The 22,849-nt window shown below is 48.0% G+C and overlaps 1 protein-coding gene across 2 annotated transcripts; it reads left to right on the top strand.

Moving 5' to 3' along the window:
- The first annotated feature begins 326 nt into the window (after positions 1 to 326).
- LOC141251718 (zinc phosphodiesterase ELAC protein 1-like) lies at positions 327 to 17,912 on the top strand. 2 transcript variants are annotated; one of them, XM_073670407.1, is made up of 4 exons: positions 327 to 464; positions 9,793 to 9,992; positions 14,643 to 15,107; positions 15,643 to 17,912. In XM_073670407.1, exons 2-4 carry the CDS (start codon positions 9,836 to 9,838, stop codon positions 16,110 to 16,112), a joined length of 1,092 nt encoding a protein of 363 aa, XP_073526508.1. In that variant the 5' UTR covers positions 327 to 464; positions 9,793 to 9,835; the 3' UTR covers positions 16,113 to 17,912. The 2 variants fall into 2 exon arrangements, with proteins under 2 accessions (XP_073526508.1, XP_073526510.1); XM_073670409.1 differs by having other exon boundaries at positions 327 to 407.
- The last annotated feature ends 4,937 nt before the right edge of the window (positions 17,913 to 22,849 follow it).

Consider the following 22,849-nt stretch of genomic DNA (forward strand, 5'->3'; position numbering starts at 1 on the left):
CTGAGAGCGCAGTGATGTAATACAGCCAGCAGAGGGCGCAGTGATGTAATACAGCCCGCAGAGTGCGCAGTGATGTAATACAGCCATCAGAGGGCGCAGTGATGTAATACAGTCAGCGGAGGGCGCAGTGATTGTAATACAGCCATCAGAGGGCGCAGTGATGTAATACAGGCAGCAGAGGGCGCAGTGATGTAATACAGCCAGCAGAGGGCGCGTGATGTAATACAGCCAGGAGAGGGCGCAGTGATGTAATACAGCCAGCAGAGGGCGCAGTGATGTAATACAGCCAGTAGAGGGCGCAGTGATGATGTATTTCAGCCGGTAGAGGGCAGTGACAGATTCGTTGTAGTTTCTTCCTGTACAGTCGCTGCCATCTTTGTTCTCCTTCCTCCAGTCTCTGACTACCGGTGGGTGCAGTAAGATGTCAGCCTGGCGGCCCGGGGTTTGTCCTGCATGTGTCTGAGGTATAGGGCCGGATCCGCGGTGGTCCCGGGCAGCCTCCTGTGGGGTCCTCTCTGCTCTGTGATTTCCTGACTTTGATGCTTTTGTGCCGGTGTTAACCCTTCTGCTGCTTTGTAATACACATTTTATACCTTTATTATAATCTCTGCTTGTGGTCAGTGGCGTTAGTGATAGGAAACCTTGTCCCAGACCCAGCGGAGGAGGCGGCGCCGCTGATCCGCAGACCCAGCGGAGGAGGAGGCTCCGCTGATCCGCAGACCCAGCGGAGGAGGAGGCGCCGCTGATCCGCAGACCCAGCGGAGGAGGAGGCGCCGCTGATCCGCAGACCCAGCGCAGGGGGAGGCGTCGCTGATCCGCAGACCCAGCGGAGGAGGCGGCGCCGCTGATCCGCAGACCCAGCGGAGGAGGAGGCGCCGCTGATCCGCAGACCCAGCGGAGGAGGAGGCGCCGCTGATCCGCAGACCCAGCGGAGGAGGAGGCGCCGCTGATCCGCAGACCCAGCGCAGGGGGAGGCGTCGCTGATCCGCAGACCCAGCGGAGGAGGCGGCGCCGCTGATCCGCAGACCCAGCGGAGGAGGCGGCGCCGCTGATCCGCAGACCCAGCGGAGGAGGAGGCGCCGCTGATCCGCAGACCCAGCGCAGGGGGAAGGCGCCTCTGATCTTGTGATGTGATCCGTGTTTTCGGGCCACGAAGATCGCCGTCTTGGTCGTTCTGCTCCTCCTCTCCGCCCCCAGTGCCCCCATTACTGGTCCTGTGCTAGGGGAGCAGAATCTTGAAGTGAGAAGCCCCCAAACAGCGTATATACAGGGGCGTCCCATCTTTGACCTATCGCCATGGATTTGACCTCTGTCACCCCCACAAGTCCTGTGTATGAGGGTCCGCACCACAGATGGAGCATAAAAGGAAGCAACTTTGTGGAAAATCTATTTAGTGTACACAGCTCCAGTGCGGAAGTGTGGGTATCCATGGTTACAGGCTACCCAGCAGCCCCCTGTAGTGACACATGACTCTTCTGTCATGACTGCGAGGTCAGATCACCGACTGCTTTGTAGTTTACTATGGATACGCATTCATCTGCAGAGGAGCTGTATACACAAAACAACAGAAGATTCATATTGTATGTATATGTATGTATATATATATATATATATATATATATATATATATATATATATATATATATATATATATAATTTTGGTCCTTTAATTCCCTTCAAATCAATGGGGGTCCGGAGACCCCTCACTGATCCCTCAAAAGACGTGCGGAGCAGAGTCCTGGAGGGGATTAAAGAGGTAAAACAATGTACAGAAGTTTATTTGCTCTTTAACCGTTTTTAATGTTGCGATCCAGGGTGATATCCGTTTCAACGCCTCTCGTGCCCCCCACGATGTATGCCCACTGTGCGGATAGGCTGCACTGCCCTCCATCCTCCCCTGCAGCTGCCACAACTATAAGTCCCGCCCTTGGCCGGATAGGTGGCAGCGCTGCAGGGTCAGTGGTCGCGGGGTTGGGTCTCCGGGGCCAAACAATAAAGGGAAAAGTAATAAAAGTTTTTAAAAATATAAAAAAAATAAATAATAAGTTTTCAATCCCTCCCCCCGATTTCACAACACAAACAGCACAAATCCGCATTTTTATTTCTTTATTATTGTTTCCAAAAAAAGTTTGATCACTGAAAATAGAAAAGAAAAAAATATAGAAAAGCCAGAATAATTTTTCTTGTCGCTGAATCTCCACCAAAGTTTGTAAAAAAGCGATGATGACGTCGTCTGTGCCCCAAAATGACCCCGATAAATCCTACAGCGCAGCAACGAGCCCTCGTACATCTGTGATGATGGAGGAATAAAAAGTCTGGCTCTAAGAGGAAAAATCCGAAGCACTAAAATGAAAATTGTCGATGGCAGGAAAGGTTGAGCTCCGTTCTCACACAGGACCCTCGTGCACCATTTCTGTGTGTACTATCTATATACAGTGTCCTCTGTCTGTGTACTGTCTATATACAGTGTCCTCTGTGTGTACTGTCTATACACAGTGTCCTCTGTGTGTACTGTCTATATACAGTGTCCTCTGTGTGTTTGCTGTCTATATACATTGTCCTCTGTGTGTGTGCTGTCTATATACGGTGTCCTCTGTGTGTGTGCTGTCTATATGCGGTGTCCTCTGTGTGTGTGTGTGTGTACTGTCTATATACATTGTCCTCTGTGTGTTTGTTGTCTATATACAGTGTCCTCTGTGTGTACTGTCTATATACAGTGTCCTCTGTGTGTGTGCTGTCTATATACAGTGTCCTCTCTGTGTACTGTCTATATATACAGTGTCCTCTGTGTGTGTGCTGTCTATATACGGTGTCCTCTGTGTGTGTGTGCTGTCTATATACGGTGTCCTCTGTGTGTGTACTGTCTATATACGGTGTCCTCTGTGTGTGTACTGTCTATATACAGTGTCCTCTGTGTGTGTACTGTCTATATACAGTGTCCTGTGTGTGTGCTGTCTATATACAGTGTCCTCTGTGTGTGTGCTGTCTATATACAGTGTCCTCTGTGTGTGTGCTGTCTATATACAGTGTCCTCTGTGTGTGTGTGTACTGTCTATATACAGTGTCCTGTGTGTGTGCTGTCTATATACAGTGTCCTCTGTGTGTGTACTGTCTATATACAGTGTCCTGTGTGTACTGTCTATATACAGTGTCCTGTGTGTACTGTCTATATACAGTGTCCTCTGTGTGTGTGCTGTCTATATACAGTGTCCTCTGTGTGTGTGCTGTCTATATACAGTGTCCTCTGTGTGTACTGTCTATATACAGTGTCCTCTGTGTGTGTGTACTGTCTATATACAGTGTCCTCTCTGTGTACTGTCTATATATACAGTGTCCTCTGTGTGTGTGCTGTCTATATACGGTGTCCTCTGTGTGTGTGTGCTGTCTATATACGGTGTCCTCTGTGTGTGTACTGTCTATATACAGTATCCTCTGTGTGTGTACTGTCTATATACAGTGTCCTCTGTGTGTGTACTGTCTATATACAGTGTCCTGTGTGTGTGCTGTCTATATACAGTGTCCTCTGTGTGTGTGCTGTCTATATACAGTGTCCTCTGTGTGTGTGCTGTCTATATACAGTGTCCTCTGTGTGTGTGCTGTCTATATACAGTGTCCTCTGTGTGTGTGCTGTCTATATACAGTGTCCTCTGTGTGTACTGTCTATATACAGTGTCCTCTGTGTGTGTGTACTGTCTATATACAGTGTCCTCTGTGTGTACTGTCTATATACAGTGTCCTCTGTGTGTGTGCTGTCTATATACAGTGTCCTCTGTCTGTGTACTGTCTATATACAGTGTCCTCTGTGTGTACTGTCTATATACAGTGTCCTCTGTGTGTACTGTCTATATACAGTGTCCTCTGTGTGTGTGCTGTCTATATACAGTGTCCTCTGTGTGTGTGCTGTCTATATACAGTGTCCTCTGTGTGTGTGCTGTCTATATACGGTGTCCTCTGTGTGTGTGCTGTCTATATACGGTGTCCTCTGTGTGTGTGCTGTCTATATACGGTGTCCTCTGTGTGTGTGCTGTCTATATACGGTGTCCTCTGTGTGTGTGCTGTCTATATACGGTGTCCTCTGTGTGTGTGCTGTCTATATACGGTGTCCTCTGTGTGTGTGCTGTCTATATACAGTGTCCTCTGTGTGTGTATACTGTCTATATACAGTGTCCTCTGTGTGTGTGTACTGTCTATATACAGTGTCCTCTGTGTGTGTGTACTGTCTATATACAGTGTCCTCTGTGTGTGTGTACTGTCTATATACAGTGTCCTCTGTGTGTGTGTACTGTCTATATACAGTGTCCTCTGTGTGTGTGTACTGTCTATATACAGTGTCCTCTGTGTGTGTGTACTGTCTATATACAGTGTCCTCTGTGTGTGTGTACTGTCTATATACAGTGTCCTGTGTGTGTGTGTACTGTCTATATACAGTGTCCTGTGTGTGTGTACTGTCTATATACAGTGTCCTCTGTGTGTGTGTGCTGTCTATATACAGTGTCCTCTGTGTGTGTGTGCTGTCTAGTACTGTCTATATACAGTGTCCTCTGTGTGTGTGCTGTCTATGTACAGTGTCCTCTGTGTGTACTGTCTATATATACAGTGTCCTCTGTGTGTGTGCTGTCTATATACGGTGTCCTCTGTGTGTGTGTGCTGTCTATATACGGTGTCCTCTGTGTGTGTGTGCTGTCTATATACGGTGTCCTCTGTGTGTGTACTGTCTATATACAGTGTCCTGTGTGTGTGTGTACTGTCTATATACAGTGTCCTGTGTGTGTGTGTACTGTCTATATACAGTGTCCTGTGTGTGTGTGTACTGTCTATATACAGTGTCCTGTGTGTGTGTGTACTGTCTATATACAGTGTCCTGTGTGTGTGTGTACTGTCTATATACAGTGTCCTCTGTGTGTGTGTGCTGTCTATATACAGTGTCCTCTGTGTGTGTGTGCTGTCTAGTACTGTCTATATACAGTGTCCTCTGTGTGTGTGCTGTCTATATACAGTGTCCTCTCTGTGTACTGTCTATATATACAGTGTCCTCTGTGTGTGTGCTGTCTATATACGGTGTCCTCTGTGTGTGTGTGCTGTCTATATACGGTGTCCTCTGTGTGTGTACTGTCTATATACAGTGTCCTCTGTGTGTGTACTGTCTATATACAGTGTCCTGTGTGTGTGCTGTCTATATACAGTGTCCTCTGTGTGTGTGCTGTCTATATACAGTGTCCTCTGTGTGTGTGCTGTCTATATACAGTGTCCTCTGTGTGTGTGTGTACTGTCTATATACAGTGTCCTGTGTGTGTGCTGTCTATATACAGTGTCCTCTGTGTGTGTACTGTCTATATACAGTGTCCTGTGTGTGTGCTGTCTATATACAGTGTCCTGTGTGTGTGTACTGTCTATATACAGTGTCCTGTGTGTGTGTGCTGTCTATATACAGTGTCCTCTGTGTGTGTGCTGTCTATATACAGTGTCCTCTGTGTGTACTGTCTATATACAGTGTCCTCTGTGTGTGTGTACTGTCTATATACAGTGTCCTCTGTGTGTACTGTCTATATACAGTGTCCTCTGTGTGTGTGCTGTCTATATACAGTGTCCTCTGTCTGTGTACTGTCTATATACAGTGTCCTCTGTGTGTACTGTCTATATACAGTGTCCTCTGTGTGTGTGCTGTCTATGTACAGTGTCCTCTGTGTGTACTGTCTATATATACAGTGTCCTCTGTGTGTGTGCTGTCTATATACGGTGTCCTCTGTGTGTGTGTGCTGTCTATATACGGTGTCCTCTGTGTGTGTACTGTCTATATACAGTGTCCTGTGTGTGTGTGTACTGTCTATATACAGTGTCCTGTGTGTGTGTGTACTGTCTATATACAGTGTCCTCTGTGTGTGTGTGCTGTCTATATACAGTGTCCTCTGTGTGTGTGTGCTGTCTAGTACTGTCTATATACAGTGTCCTCTGTGTGTGTGCTGTCTATATACAGTGTCCTCTCTGTGTACTGTCTATATATACAGTGTCCTCTGTGTGTGTGCTGTCTATATACGGTGTCCTCTGTGTGTGTGTGCTGTCTATATACGGTGTCCTCTGTGTGTGTACTGTCTATATACAGTGTCCTCTGTGTGTGTACTGTCTATATACAGTGTCCTGTGTGTGTGCTGTCTATATACAGTGTCCTGTGTGTGTGCTGTCTATATACAGTGTCCTCTGTGTGTGTGCTGTCTATATACAGTGTCCTCTGTGTGTGTGCTGTCTATATACAGTGTCCTCTGTGTGTGTGTGTACTGTCTATATACAGTGTCCTGTGTGTGTGCTGTCTATATACAGTGTCCTCTGTGTGTGTACTGTCTATATACAGTGTCCTGTGTGTGTGCTGTCTATATACAGTGTCCTCTGTGTGTGTACTGTCTATATACAGTGTCCTGTGTGTGTGTGCTGTCTATATACAGTGTCCTCTGTGTGTGTGCTGTCTATATACAGTGTCCTCTGTGTGTACTGTCTATATACAGTGTCCTCTGTGTGTGTGTGCTGTCTATATACAGTGTCCTCTGTGTGTACTGTCTATATACAGTGTCCTCTGTGTGTGTGTACTGTCTATATACAGTGTCCTCTGTGTGTACTGTCTATATACAGTGTCCTCTGTGTGTGTGCTGTCTATATACAGTGTCCTCTGTCTGTGTACTGTCTATATACAGTGTCCTCTGTGTGTACTGTCTATATACAGTGTCCTCTGTGTGTGTGCTGTCTATATACGGTGTCCTCTGTGTGTGTGCTGTCTATATACGGTGTCCTCTGTGTGTGTGCTGTCTATATACGGTGTCCTCTGTGTGTGTGCTGTCTATATACAGTGTCCTCTGTGTGTGTATACTGTCTATATACAGTGTCCTCTGTGTGTGTATACTGTCTATATACAGTGTCCTCTGTGTGTGTGTACTGTCTATATACAGTGTCCTGTGTGTGTGTGTACTGTCTATATACAGTGTCCTGTGTGTGTGTACTGTCTATATACAGTGTCCTGTGTGTGTGTACTGTCTATATACAGTGTCCTGTGTGTGTGTGTACTGTCTATATACAGTGTCCTGTGTGTGTGTGTACTGTCTATATACAGTGTCCTCTGTGTGTGTGTGCTGTCTATATACAGTGTCCTCTGTGTGTGTGTACTGTCTATATACAGTGTCCTCTGTCTGTGTACTGTCTATATACAGTGTCCTCTGTGTGCTGTCTATGTACAGTGTCCTCTGTGTGCTGTCTATATACAGTGTCCTCTGTGTGTGTGTGCTGTCTAGTACTGTCTATATACAGTGTCCTCTGTGTGTGTGCTGTCTATATACAGTGTCCTCTGTGTGTACTGTCTATATACAGTGTCCTGTGTGTGTGTGTACTGTCTATATACAGTGTCCTGTGTGTGTACTGTCTATATACAGTGTCCTGTGTGTGTACTGTCTATATACAGTGTCCTGTGTGTGTGCTGTCCATATACAGTGTCCTCTGTGTGTGTGCTGTCTATATACAGTGTCCTCTGTGTGTGTACTGTCTATATACAGTGTCCTCTGTGTGTGTACTGTCTATGTACAGTGTCCTCTGTCTGTGTACTGTCTATATACAGTGTCCTCTGTGTGCTGTCTATATACAGTGTCCTGTGTGTGTGCTGTCTATATACAGTGTCCTGTGTGTGTGCTGTCTATATACAGTGTCCTCTGTGTGTGTACTGTCTATATACAGTGTCCTGTGTGTGTACTGTCTATATACAGTGTCCTGTGTGTGTACTGTCTATATACAGTGTCCTGTGTGTGTACTGTCTATATACAGTGTCCTGTGTGTGTGTGTGCTGTCCATATACAGTGTCCTCTGTGTGTGTGCTGTCTATATACAGTGTCCTCTGTGTGTGTGTACTGTCTATATACAGTGTCCTCTGTGTACTGTCTATATACAGTGTCCTGTGTGTGTACTGTCTATATACAGTGTCCTCTGTGTGTGTGTACTGTCTATATACAGTGTCCTCTGTGTGTGTGTACTGTCTATATACAGTGTCCTCTGTGTGTGTGTACTGTCTATATACAGTGTCCTCTGTGTGTGTGTACTGTCTATATACAGTGTCCTCTGTGTGTGTGTACTGTCTATATACAGTGTCCTCTGTGTGTGTGTACTGTCTATATACAGTGTCCTCTGTGTGTGTGTACTGTCTATATACAGTGTCCTCTGTGTGTGTGTACTGTCTATATACAGTGTCCTCTGTGTGTGTGTACTGTCTATATACAGTGTCCTCTGTGTGTACTGTCTATATACAGTGTCCTCTGTGTGTGTGTACTGTCTATATACAGTGTCCTCTGTGTGTGTGTACTGTCTTTATACAGTGTCCTCTGTGTGTGTGTACTGTCTATATACAGTGTCCTCTGTGTGTACTGTCTATATACAGTGTCCTCTGTGTGTGTGTACTGTCTATATACAGTGTCCTCTGTGTGTGTGTGCTGTCTATATACGGTGTCCTCTGTGTGTGTGCTGTCTATATACGGTGTCCTCTGTGTGTGTGCTGTCTATATACGGTGTCCTCTGTGTGTGTGCTGTCTATATACGGTGTCCTCTGTGTGTGTGCTGTCTATATACGGTGTCCTCTGTCTGTGTACTGTCTATATACAGTGTCCTCTGTCTGTGTACTGTCTATATACAGTGTCCTCTGTCTGTGTACTGTCTATATACAGTGTCCTCTGTCTGTGTACTGTCTATATACAGTGTCCTCTGTCTGTGTGCTGTCTATATACAGTGTCCTCTGTGTGTGTGCTGTCTATATACAGTGTCCTCTGTGTGTGTGCTGTCTATATACAGTGTCCTCGGTGTGTGTGCTGTCTATATACAGTGTCCTCTGTGTGTGTACTGTCTATATACAGTGTCCTCTGTGTGTGTACTGTCTATATACAGTGTCCTGTGTGTGTGCTGTCTATATACAGTGTCCTCTGTGTGTGTACTGTCTATATACAGTGTCCTCTGTGTGTGTGCTGTCTAGATACAGTGTCCTCTGTGTGTGTGTGTGTACTGTCTATATACAGTGTCCTGTGTGTGTGCTGTCTAGATACAGTGTCCTGTGTGTGTGCTGTCTAGATACAGTGTCCTGTGTGTGTGCTGTCTATATACAGTGTCCTCTGTGTGTGTGCTGTCTATATACAGTGTCCTCTGTGTGTGTACTGTCTATATACAGTGTCCTCTGTGTGTGTACTGTCTATATACAGTGTCCTGTGTGTGTGCTGTCTATATACAGTGTCCTCTGTGTGTGTGCTGTCTATATACAGTGTCCTCTGTGTGTGTGTGTACTGTCTATATACAGTGTCCTGTGTGTGTGCTGTCTATATACAGTGTCCTCTGTGTGTGTACTGTCTATATACAGTGTCCTGTGTGTGTGCTGTCTATATACAGTGTCCTCTGTGTGTGTGCTGTCTATATACAGTGTCCTCTGTGTGTGTGCTGTCTATATACAGTGTCCTCTGTGTGTGTACTGTCTATATACAGTGTCCTCTGTGTGTGTACTGTCTATATACAGTGTCCTCTGTGTGTGTACTGTCTATATACAGTGTCCTCTGTGTGTGTGCTGTCTATATACAGTGTCCTCTGTGTGTGTACTGTCTATATACATTGTCCTTTGTGTGTGTACTGTCTATATACATTGTCCTCTGTGTGTGTGTACTGTCTATATACTGTGTCCTCTGTCTGTGTACTGTCTATATACAGTGTCCTCTGTGTGTTTGTGTGTACTGTCTATATACATTGTCCTTTGTGTGTTTTCTGTCTATATACAGTGTCCTCTGTCTGCAGGTTTCTGGATACTGATTGGAGGTGAAGCTGTCTGCCGGCCGCCATGTCTATGGATGTCACGTTCCTGGGGACGGGGTCCGCGTATCCTTCTCCCTGCAGGGGGGCCTCGGCCGTCGTCTTCCGGACAGAAGGGGAGTGCTGGCTGTTTGATTGTGGGGAGAGCACCCAGACGCAGTTGATGAAGAGCGCCCTGAAGGCGGGTAAGGAGCTGTACTGTACACCCATCCGAGACCCCCGAACAATGGTTGCATAGCCGAGCACATAGTCCATGCAGGAGCCTTGGAAAGCTGTGTGACCTTATATATAGGAGATGGTCATCACCAGTACAGGCCACCAGAACTACATACATGGCTGAGAAATTTCCACTTTCTAGAACCCCCAGCAAGGGGCGGCATGGAGGATGTTTAATGGCTGACACCCCCCTTAGACGTGCGTGTGTTGTCCGTGAGGAGAGAGGAATTTCGAGGGGTCGTGCAGATTTCTCTCTGAGATTTAATTATTTATTGAGCTGCTATTTTAATCACATTTATAATCCCTAATGGTGAAATATGAGCTCGGCGGAGAATAATCCCCCCGTCCGCTGCCGCCCATTACATGTTATCATGTGCGGACACTTCAGCTGTCACCGGCAGCTGCGGATCCAGTGACAGCCGAGTGGCAGCACCTCGCAGGGGAAATAGGGATTATTCTTGATCATTCGGGGTCTCACATTCCTTCCTGAATGATATATTTACTCCTCAGACTGCAGATGGCGCCACCATTCACCAGTGGACTCATCGCTGGCGTGATGTCAGCGCTTGGTGTGAACTTGCGTTTTAGGAAGCTTTTGATTAGTGGGGGTCCGGGTGCTGAGACCCTCACCTGCTGCTAACGCCATGGAGCAGAAACGCTCATCCAAGAGCTGCTCTGCCCAAGGTGGATATAGTAGACAGTGTATGAGCCATGAAATGGCGTCTCGGAGGAGAGCGGCGCAGGCCCGGATCACATTTTAAGGCTATGTGCCCACGATGCAGAAATGCTGCCGATTTATTCCTCTTCTCCCTGGCAGGAAAAACACATGTGGATTGTACATGTGGATTTTACATGCGTTTTTCCCGCCAGGTAGAAGCGTTTGTGAAGCGTTCTTCACATGCATTTCCGCATGCGGGTTGTCAAGTGCTTTTCAAGCCATTTTAGCATCACCTGGAGAAGTGCTTGACAACTTGGTCACACTATATAAATCCATGCAACCGGCACAGATTTATATAGTGTGACCAAGTTAGTTAAAAAAAAGAATAAAAATGGTAAAAAATAAAGATTATACTCACCTTCTGATGTCCCCCGGTGTTTTCTCCGCTGCGTCTGGTCTGTTGTATGGGTCACGGTGGTGTGAAAGGACCTGCCATGACATCATTTAGTCATGTGACAGGTCACGTGACCGCCTACATGACTAAATGACCTCATGGCAGGTCCTTTCACACCACCACGACCCATACAACAGACCAGACGCAGCGGAGAAAACACCGGGGGACATCAGAAGGTGAGTATAATCTTTATTTTTTACCATTTTTATTCTTTTTTTTACAGGTTCTATGGTACTCGGGTCCGGATGAGTCTCTCCATTTCTCCAAACCCGGGTACCGTCCGCACATAGAAACTCATATTATCCGAGTGTGCCAATGTGCTAACACGGATAATATGCGATTCAATGCAAGTCAATGGCGCCAATTACGCAGCACTTCCGCAAAATAATTGGTCGTGCTGCGTTTTTTTCCGCAATGATAATCCGCAGCGGAAATTTACGCAGCATGTGCACAGCACATGCGGATTATCATTGGGGACCATGGGGCACGTATTACCAAGCATTTTTTAAGTGTTTTCGCTGCGGAAATTCCACGGCAAAAACGCTTGAAAAACACATAGTGGGCACGCAGCCTTAGCAGATCACACTTTTGCTCCTTTCTTCATCCATAAAATATCAGTAACCGCAACAAAAATTAGATCTGCAAATGTAGGTATTATCGGGGGCCACCTCCACCTACAATGGGCCACATCTGCTCACTGAGCGAAGCTGCCCCTTTGTCACTATCACTGCTGTGGTATCCCCCGGTGGAAGCCGCCAGTTGATCTGCTGGCTGGACTACGGGGGAAAGGCTAAATCTTCTGGAGCAGCAAGAGGGAGGCGGTTCTATTCCTAAAGTACTAGCATGATGTAATGTGCCAGTGCTGTGGCCAGACAAGTGGGTGGAGAGAGTGCACGCGACAGACTAGCGGGCGGAGAGAGTGCACGCGACAGACTAGCGGGCGGAGAGAGTGCACGCGACAGACTAGCGGGCGGAGAGAGTGCACGCGACAGACTAGCGGGCGGAGAGAGTGCACGCGACAGACTAGCGGGCGGAGAGAGTGCACGCGACAGACTAGCGGGCGGAGAGAGTGCACGCGACAGACTAGCGGGCGGAGAGAGTGCACGCGACAGACTAGCGGGCGGAGAGAGTGCACGCGACAGACTAGCGGGCGGAGAGAGTGCGCTTGACAGGCAAGCGGGGGGAGGCGAGTGCGCGCGACAGGCAAGCGGGGGGAGGCGAGTGCGCGCGACAGGCAAGCGGGGGGAGGCGAGTGCGCGCGACAGGCAAGCGGGGGGAGGCGAGTGCGCGCGACAGGCAAGCGGGGGGAGGCGAGTGCGCGCGACAGGCAAGCGGGGGTGGGGGGAGAGAACTTGCAGTATTTGCTCTTCTGTCTCCTTTCAGATTCCCTCTTCCTAGGTGGGCAGCATGGCATGGCGGCCTTTACATAGCAGTGGTGCAGGAGCAGAACATAAGAGGAGAGATACTTGGCCTGGAGTGTGCTGGATGATGGAGGCAGCCTTGGTGTCCTGCGTCTCTTTCTATTATTCAACCTCCGTTCTAAAGCCACCAGTCACGGCCAGAGCAGAGATGAGAGGCTGTGAGGCCGCGGACAGTCACAGTGCTACCCACATCGGGGCAATATTTCTTCCTGATTCGGCCATTTTGCTGACCTGAGGAGACCCAGATGAATCCCGCTACTGGCTGAGATAATCTTCATTGTAATGATTGCGGGGGTCTCGGCACCTAGACCCTCAGTGATTAGTGTTTCTCACAGGTTTCTGACATGTCGAAAGTTTTCTAAAAGTGCAGTTACACTTTAAATGTCTAATCCCAACACATAAAGTTATCACTAGGACGGGTGAGAACTTGTGAGTTGGTGAGGTCCCCGTGGACATGCTGCTCATGGTCCTCACCGCTTCATTCATTTTCTATCGGACAAAGCCGAAGTCTATACTCGGGTGCATCCGGCGTCACACAGAGAGTGAATGAAGTGGTGGCGCTCGCTTCCAGCGGAGTTTACTAGGGATCAATTTTTGGGATCAGTATGGTTCCTAATGGTCAGACCCCCATATAGCTACAAGTTATCACCGATCCTGTGTCCTTGTGTCAGGAAAGCTGTTTACTCTCCTTATCCCTGTGCCTCGGTGATGGCCAATATGGCTGCCTTTATCCACCAGTACTGGTCACCAGCTTTCCCAGACCTTTCACCTGCGTGGTAATAAAGCAAAGCTGTATGATCACTACAACAGTGACGACCCCTATATATATAATATACTGACTGTCGTGTTATCACCCCTCTAAGACAGAATCACTGACTGGGTGGATCAGGGAAATGCTGTAGATATAGTATATCTTGACTTCAGCAAAGCATTTGACAAAGTATCTCACACCATCCTTATTGAAAAAATGACCAAGTATGCAATGGACCAGGCAACTGTTAGGTGGATTCATAACTGGCTTAGTGATCAGACTCAAAGGGTGGTTGTAAATGGCTTCACATCCAGCTGGATGAATGTCTCAAGTGGGGTACCACAGGGCTCCGTCCTGGGACCTGTATTGTTCAACATATTTATCAATGATTTAGATGAAGGAATTGAGGGTAAACTGATTAAATTTGCTGATGACACAAAGCTAGGAGGGATAGCTAATACTAGAGAAGAGAGAGAGAGGATTCAAAAAGACCTAAATAAACTGGAGCAGTGGGCAGCAACCAACAGAATGGTTTTTAACAGGGAAAAATGCAAAGTACTACATCTGGGCAATAAAAATGAAAAAAGCATATACAGAATGGGAGGAATAGAGCTAAGCAATAGTACATGTGAAAAAGACTTAGGTATACTAATAGATCATAGACTGAACATGAGTCAACAGTGTGATGCAGCAGCAAAAAAGGCAAATACAATTCTGGGATGTATTAACAGAAGCATACAGTCTAGATCACGTGAAGTCATTATCGGACTTTACTCCTCTTTGGTCAGACCTCATCTGGAATACTGTGTACAGTTTTGGGCACCACATTTTAAAAAAGACATAGACAAACTGGAGCAAGTTCAGAGAAGAGCGACCAGAATGGTGACTGGTCTGTAAACCATGTCCTATGAGGAACGGTTGCAGGATTTGGGAATGTTTAGCTTGCAAAAAAGAAGACTGAGAGGAGACTTAATAGCTGTCTACAAATATATCAGGGGCTGTCACATTGTAGAAGGATCATCTTTATTCTCATTTGCACAAGGAAAGACTAGAAGCAATGGGATGAAACTAAATGGGAGGAGACACAGATTAGATATTAGAAAAAACTTTTTGACAGTTAGGGTGATTAATGAGTGGAACAGGCTGCCACGAGAGGTGGTGAGTTCCCCTTCAATGGACGTCTTCAAACAGAGGCTGGACAGACATCTGTCTGAGATGATCTAGTGAATCCTGCTTTGAGCAGGGGGTTGGACCAGATGACCCAGGAGGTCCCTTCCAACTCTAACATTCTATGAAGTCTTCTGTGTGTAGTAACATGTTCATCCTCATCTGCAGGCAGAATCACCAAGATCTTCATCACTCACCTCCATGGGGACCACATGTTTGGCCTCCCCGGGCTCCTCTGCACGGTCAGCCTCCAGTGTGGCTCTACTCCCACTAAGCAGCATGTGGACATCTATGGTCCTGTGGGTCTGAGGACCTTTATCCACATGAGCCTGGAGGTGTCTCACTCGCAGCTCGTTTTCCCATATACTGTCCATGAATTGTTGCCTTCAGAAGACCAGTGCCCGGCAGAAGAGTTCAGAGACTTCTCCACGTATACTGGAGACTGCGGCCCCCTTCCTCTGGAGGCGCTTATTATTTCCGCTGATCCCACTGATGGGACCTACCATCTCCTCGATGACGAGCAGTTCACAGTAAAGGCATTTAAGCTCTATCATCGCATCCCGTCGTTCGGGTTTGTGATTGCGGAGAAGGATCGACCCGGGAAGCTGAACGTCAATAAACTACGAGAACTTGGTAAGTTGCTGTCACAGTTTGGGTCGTTCACTTCGGACACCCTTCATTTTTTCTATGCGGGGGTCTCTAATGGCTTAGCTGATTCTGGAATTCCCCCTTTAATGATTACGATCCCACCCATTACTACTTCTAGTGACAATATGGGGCTGCAGCTTCCTCCATGGTACCTGTGATTTCTGTGGACTTCAGCACAGAGAGTGACAGGAGTGGGCGCAGCTAGTGGTGACACACTGTCCACTTCTCTGAAGTCTAGAGAGAAAGGAGTCTTGGAGGAAGCCACTTAAAGGGGTTGTCCTATTTTTCTTCAGGAGCGCACTGCTCTCCTGCCTCCTGGATTCCCGTTTGCCGGGGTGTGGTGCGCTCCTGAAGATTGACATTTTGGACCAGCACATGACTTCTCCACACAAGACCCGCAACCGGTCCGTACATCTCAGTCTGTACTCAAACTGTCCACTCTGGAATAAAAGAAATAACCTGAAAGCTTTTGGTCAGAGTTCTCCTTTAGAAGCTTGTGACGGTTTCTTCATTCCCACAGGTGTTCAGCCTGGACCTCTGTATGGAAAGCTGAAGGTTGGTTCTGCTGTGACCCTTGAGAACGGTCAGACCATTTCTCCGAGTGACGTATTGGGAGACCCTGTTCCTGGAAGAAAGGTCTGCATCTTGGGAGACTGCTCAGGGATGGCCTCCTCAGGGGCTGCGTGGCTCTGTCAGGATGCCGACCTTCTTGTTCATGAGGCCACATTAGATGACAGCCAGATGGAGAAAGCCAAGGACCACGGGCACAGCACGCCAAAGATGGCCGCTGAGTTTGCTAACTTGTGCAGAGCCAAGAAGTTGGTCCTGACTCACTTCAGCCAGAGGTACAAGCCCCCGGGGTTAGCCGGTGAGGGGGATGAAGATGTGACTGTCCTAAAAACACAAACCGAAAGTGTCCTGATGGGTCAAAATGTGATTTTAGCCGAGGACTTTTTAACCATTACCATTCCATTAAACAAGCCGTCATAGGCCCCGTGCTGGTATTTTATGTGTTGTATATTTATATTATTGTGGATCATAAAGAAATCAGAATTATTTCTTTGATTGTATGTGATTTTACTTGTGATTGGGTTCGGTCATCTCCAATTATCTGACTGTGGTCCTGATGTTTAGAGCAAGATAAACTGTCACAGGTGGAGTCTGTATTCCCTGCAGGTAACTTGCACCCTCAGTGATTTCACACACACATTCATTGTTACACACCTGTCCCTGGTCTGGGCTCTGCTCCATCTGCCCCGGTCCATTGAACTTTCTTGTGCTCCACGTCGGGCTTTGCAGGTTTCCTGGCTTCTATATGATGAACAATTTAAGGGCTTCTAAGACTCACACCCGGGTCTCGGCATTAAATCTTAGACTGATGCAGCTTGTGTGTGCACAGCAGCCTGGCTGCCGGCTGCGGGACGTCTCCTGTACACCAGTGGCTTCTAGTGCTTCTTCCTTCTTGCCTGCGGCTTCTAGTATGAGTTCTATCAGCTACCTGTCCCCGGGTCTTCTGGACCTCTTCTCTCTGTCTGTCTGCGGTTTTCAGGACGTCTTCCTGTTTGTTGCTTCCTTGGTTGTTGACTTTCCAGTTACTCTGGAGTGTTATCTGCTACCTGCCTGTGGTTTCCTGCACTCCACCTGCTTACCTGTGGCTTCCTGCTCTCCACCTGCTTGCCTGTGATTTCCAGACATCCTCTGCTTGCCTGCAGTTTCCTGCACTCCACCTGCTTGCCTGCGGCTTCCTGCTCTCCACTGCTTGCCTGCGGTTTCCTGCACTCCATCCGCTTGCCTGCAGATTCCTAACGTTCTCCTGGCTGCTGTTTCCTTCACCCCACCTTGCTACCTATGGTTTCCAGTCCCTCTTCTCACCATCCTGCTGCACCGACGCTCGTGGCCTATGTGCCCACAAGGACATTGGGCTTAGAGGATCCATCTCGCCTAGTGAGCCGCTTGAACTTCTCATAACACTTTGTTCCTTGTATATATGTAACAGTACATTGGTCAATGTAATACACTTTATATCCGTGATCTGCACCTCACCAGATGGGAGTTGTAGTCACCAGGAGTCACTGGTTACACGACACCATTGGTACATACATTCCACTTTTTTTTGCACTTATGGGGGGCAACATAAAGCCGTCATTAGAACATATTCCTCCATCTGCTTCTATGGCAAAAATAATAGGACTTGATGGGGCAGAACACTGAGCAGGTTTTAGCTGCAGGCTCCATCCGGCTATCGTACAGATCTCACAGCAGTGTAACGTGAGCTCACAGAGTTACACAGATGGGAATATCTGAGGCTTGTGCGCTTTCTGTGACCTGAAGAGCATAGTAGCCCCTTGGGAGTTAGAGCGTACCTCTCTTTTCAGAATAAGGTTTCCTGTGTGGGTACAGGAGCGCTTGTTTCTGGCCATTAGTTGATTCGTGTCCTGCATTTTTCAGTGTTTTCCCCTCTGCAGGTTCTATCTCTAATTTTCATCTGTCTCTGACCTTTTGGATAAAGACTAGCTGCCATACACAGCACACACAGACATAAGGGATCCCTGCTCTCCTGTCTCTGTATAGCACATGTTCAGAATCGGCAGCAATGTGGACATTATACAGCAGTACTGAGCAGTGTAGCTGCGAATCCAGATTTGGCAGAGTTTAAAACACTAGAAAGTAGTAGCACCATCTGTCTCTGTGTCTCTTTACTTCTCTCCTCTCTCCAGAGCTGTAATCCGATCCCTTATTGAGCTGGCAGTCCGCCTTGTCTTAATAAAAAACTGATTTTGGCTATGTTCACACCTTGTGTTTTTGCTGCGTTTTTTTAATGCAAATTTTAAGCTGCGTTTAACAGTACCAGCAAAGGCTAAGAGATTTCAGAAATGTCATGCACACAGCTTGTTGTTTTTTTTCCTGACTGATTTGGAAAACTGCTGCGTTTTTGCAGCATGTCACTTCTTTCAGCGTTTTTTCACCCATCGAAAGCAATGAGTAAGTGCAAAAAAACCCAGTTATCAGGTTTTGCTGTGTTTTTAGTGCAAAAACCTAAGGAAGTTGCATCATCCTTTTTTTTTTGGGGGGGGGGGGCACTAAACTTTATCAGCATATGCACAAGAGACAATAATAAGCAATAAAGCAATAAAACTCAGCAAAACCTGCTTTTTTGTCCCTGCTTCTTTTTTGCCAAGAAAGCTTGTTTTGCCTGCGGAAAAATATACATACTGTATAACATTTTTTTTTTACGGGCATCATAAACACCCTTTAAAAAAATTATGTGGGTGTTGCATCATGGACCATGGTCACCCTGGTGCTATGGTGGTGGAGGATGAGGAGAAGGAGGAGGACAAGAGCAAATAGCCAAAATCAGGAAGCGTATACCCATGTGTGGGTGTGAAAAGGTGCATACACCTCCCAGGAAAAGACACTGGATTTGAGTTTGTTACGCTGCTATCATTCAGTGGTGTTGAGAAGTCTGGCCCAATCCAGCCATTGTTCATTTTTATAAGAGTCAGCCTGTCAGCATTTTCAGTTGACAGGCGGATGCGCTTATGGCTGTGTGCCCACGTAGCGTTTTTCAAGCGTTTATGCTGCGGAATTTCCGCTGCGTAAACGCTTGTTAAACGCTAGATAATCCGCACCCCATGGTCCCCAAGGGGGGTTTATGCTGCGTACAAAAATCCACAGCATGTCATTTAATTTTGCGGAAGTGCAGCGGAACTCCCGCCATTGACTTGCATTGAAACGCATAGAAACCGCGACTGTACATTTCTACAAGCGGCTTCTATGCGTCTCTATGTGCGGATGGTACCCAGTTCTGGAGGAGAGGAGACTCTCATCCAGACCTGGGTACCATTGTACCTGTAAAAAAAAAAGAATAAAATAACAAATAAAGTTATATTCACCTGTCCGGCGGCTTCTCTCTGAATGCCGGCATAGCTTGAGGACCTGCGGTGACATCACAGTCATGTGACCGCAGGCCCTTCACCGCTCTGTCTCGCGACATGCCGGCAGCCGGAAACCAGCCAGGAAGCAGCGCTGCAGCCACGCCGGGGCCTCGGGGGTTAGTATAGCTTTATTTGTTTTAATTTTTACGGTTCACACTGTATAAATCCATGCTGTTTGCATGGATTTATACAGTGTGACCTAGTTGTCAAGCACTTTCCAAGTGATGCTATCGCCTGGAAAGCGCTTGTCAATCTGCATGCGGAAACGCATGTGAATCCGCATGTGGATCCGCATGTATTCTGCAGGAAAAACGCATGCACAATCTGCATGCGTTTTTTCTGCCAGGGAGATGCAGAAATGCTGCAGAAATTTTCTGCTTCATTTCTGCATCGTGGGCACATAGCCTATCAGTTATAATTCCACCAGCGGCCCTAAAAACCCGCTCTGATAAAACGCTGGCGGCAGGGCGGGCCAGGACCTCCAAGGCATAGAGAGCCAGTTCATTCCACGTATCCAGCTTGGAGACCCAATAATTATAAGGCACAGAGGAATCACGGAGGACGTTGGTACGGTCTGCAATGTACTCCCTCAGCATCTTCTAAAACTTTGCACTCCTTGTGAGAGTACCCCGAGCCTCGGCCTGTGCGATGGGAGGGTCTGAGAAAACTCTCCCAGAACTTTGACAGTGTTCCCCTGCCTCTGCTGGATTGAAGTTGTGTCTCTCTCACTTGTAATCCTTGGTTGTCCAATGAAGTGTGTCCTCTGCCACCAGCGTTTTCCGATGGGAATTTTTTTAATAGTTCCGCAACAAGGGCCTTCTGGTACAGTCCCATTTTTGTAGACCTGCCCGCCTCAGGAATAAGAGATATAAAGTTCTCCTTGTAGCGTGGGTCTAGAAGTGTCACCAACCAGTAATGACTGTCACCCAAAATTTTGAGAACTCGAGGGTCATGGGAAAGGCAGCGTAACATAAACTCAGCCATGCATGTCAGACTACTAACAGGCAAGACTTCCGTGTCTTCATCAAGAGGATGACTGACCATGCTTTCCTCCTCCTCCTCCTCTCTGTCCTCTGGCCATCCACGCTGAACAGACAGTATGACAGCTGTGCAGGTAGTACCGTCTATAGTGCATGAAACTAGCTCCTGTCCTTCCTCCTCCTCCTCTTTGTCACCCAATCCACGTTGGGATAAGATGAGGCTTGGCTGTGTGTAATCACCCTGTATGGTTCCTTGCTCCATCTCATCGTGCCCACGCCTGCAATGCATCCTCTTTGATCGTCAGCAGAGAGTGTTTCAGAAGACAGAGAAGCAGGATGGTGACGCTAATTATGGCATCATCACCGCTCACCATCTTGGTGGAGTACTCAAAGTTTTGGAGGATGGTACATATGTCTGACATCCATGTCCACTCCTGAGGTCTTATGTGTGGAGTCTGAACTGAATACCGACGGCCTTGTTGATGCTGGTACTCAACCACTGCCCTCTTCTGCTCACAAATCCTTCCCAACATCTGCAGTGTAGAGTTCCAACGCGTGGGGACATCGCACACCAGTCTGTGAGCCGGAAGCTGCAAATGCTGCTGAAACACGACAAAGGCGGCGGAAGCTGTAGCTGACTTTCTAAAATGGGCACACAGGCGGCTTACTTTAACAAGCAGATCCGGCAGCTCCTGGTAGGATTGAGAAACCGCTGAACCACGAGGTTAAGCACATGGGCCAGGCATGGTACGTGTGTGAGCTCGCCTCGCCTCAGAGCCGCCATCAGGTTCCAGCCATTGTCACACACGACCATGCCTGGCTGTAGGTTCAGTGGTGTGAGCCACAGATCTGACTGCTCTTTCAGAGCTGTCAACAACTCTTCAGCATTGTGCGGTTTGCCACCTAAGCATATTAGCTTCAGCACAGCCTGTTGCCCCTTGGCCTAGGCAGTGCTGCAGTGCTTCCAGCTTGTGACTGATGTGGTCATTTCGGAGATGGAGGCTGAAGAGGAGAAGGAGGATGAGGTGCAGGAGCTGTAGACCGTGGGGGCAACCCTGATAAACCTAGGGCCCGCAATCCTTGGCGTCAGGGGGACTTTTTCCGTCCCAAGGTCCGACTGGGTCCCGGCTTCCACTATGTTAACCCAGTGTGCCATCAGCGAGATGTACCGTCCCTGCCCACAAGCACTTGTCCACGTGTCCGTGGTTAGATGGACTTTCTCGGTAACTGCGTTGTTGAGGGCGCGGCTAATGTTTTGGGACACGTGCTTGTGTAATGCGGGGACGGCACACTGGGAGAAATAGTGGCGGCTGGGGACCTTGTACCAAGGGACGGCCACCGCCATCAGGTTGCGGAATGCTTCCGTCTCCACGAGCCTAAAAGGCAACATTTTCAGCGCAAGCAGTCGTGAAATGTGAGAATTTAGTAGAGTGGCCTGTGGGGCGTTAGCTGCATATTTGTGCTTGTGTTCCAAGGACTGGGGTATGGACAACTGAACGCTGCGCTTGGACAAGGACATGGACATGCTTCCTGATGCTGCTACTTGAGAGTGTGCAACGACAGGTGCAGGGCAAGAGGCATCTTCGCATGCACCATGGACAGGGGATTGGCTTGCATGCACAACAGCGGAAGAAGCAATGGTGCCACCTGCAGACACTGTTCCTTGACCCTGGGGTTCGGCCCACAAAGTCGGGTGCTTTGCTGCCATGTGCCTGATCATGCTGGTGGTGGTCAGGCTGGGCATTTTGCCACCCCTGCTGATGCTGGCCTGGCAGGTGGTGCAAATGGCCTTTTTGGGGTTATCAGCGGAGTCTTTAAAAAACAACCAGACTCAGGAAGACCTAACAGTTGTACTGGCAACTTCCTTTGTGTTGGTGTTACGGGGAACGGTTGCCCGCCTTCTGTCTGCGGCCACCACACTGCTTCTTCCTGCCTGTTGGGGTGCTCTGCCTCCCTCCCCCTGTGTGCTGCTGTCCTCGCTCTGCATGTCCCCCTGCCAGGTTGGGTCAGTTACTATATCATCCACCACCTCGTCTTCCACTTCCGCACCCTGGTCCTCCTACTGACTTTCTGGCAATTGTGTCTCATCATCGTCCACCTCTTGTGACACTTTCCCACCGTCGCCTTCGTGTGACCGTGGCTGCTCAAATATTTACGCATCGCTACACGCGATCTCCTCTTGCCCCGCTTCAAGTGGACCGGGCGAGAGGCCAGAATCTATAAATGGAAAAGTGAACAGCTCTTCAGAGTGTCCAAGTGTGGGATCAGTTGTCTCTGGGTACTCGGCATGGTGGGAGGAAGGAGGATCAGGGTGATGAATATGCGGCCCAGACACACGGCTACTGAGACTTGACCGTGTGGAAGACAGGGTGGTGGTGCTGGTGGGTAAGTGACTGGAAGCATTATCCGCTATCCAACCAACAACCTTTTGACACTGCTCTGGGTTCAATAGTGGTGTGCTGCGGTCCCCTAGGAATTGGGACAGGAAGGTCAGGCGAGAAGATGTGGGTGTTTGTTGTGGCACAATTTCAGCTTGCTCACGGCCTTGTCCTCGGCCTCTGCATGCACCATTACCATCACGTCCAGTTTCCTGTCCCTTGCCACGTGCCTTGCCCATTTTAAATGGAGGACAGTATCTTCCACGCTCACTACAAATGACTGAGTTTGGAGCGAACTTATATGTGATTCTTGTGACGGAGAAAACAGAGTTTTAAATACCTGGCCTGTAGGTGAGTAGTTTGAACAGCAAACTGCTGTGAAATGCTTCACTGACACACTAAAGGCCCCATCACACTTAGCGACGCTGCAACGA

This window comes from Phyllobates terribilis, unplaced genomic scaffold (genome assembly GCF_046119375.1).
Source record: "Phyllobates terribilis strain yellow unplaced genomic scaffold, ASM4611937v1 Scaffold_7616__1_contigs__length_36484, whole genome shotgun sequence".
In the NCBI taxonomy this organism is placed as follows: Eukaryota; Metazoa; Chordata; class Amphibia; order Anura; family Dendrobatidae; genus Phyllobates; species Phyllobates terribilis.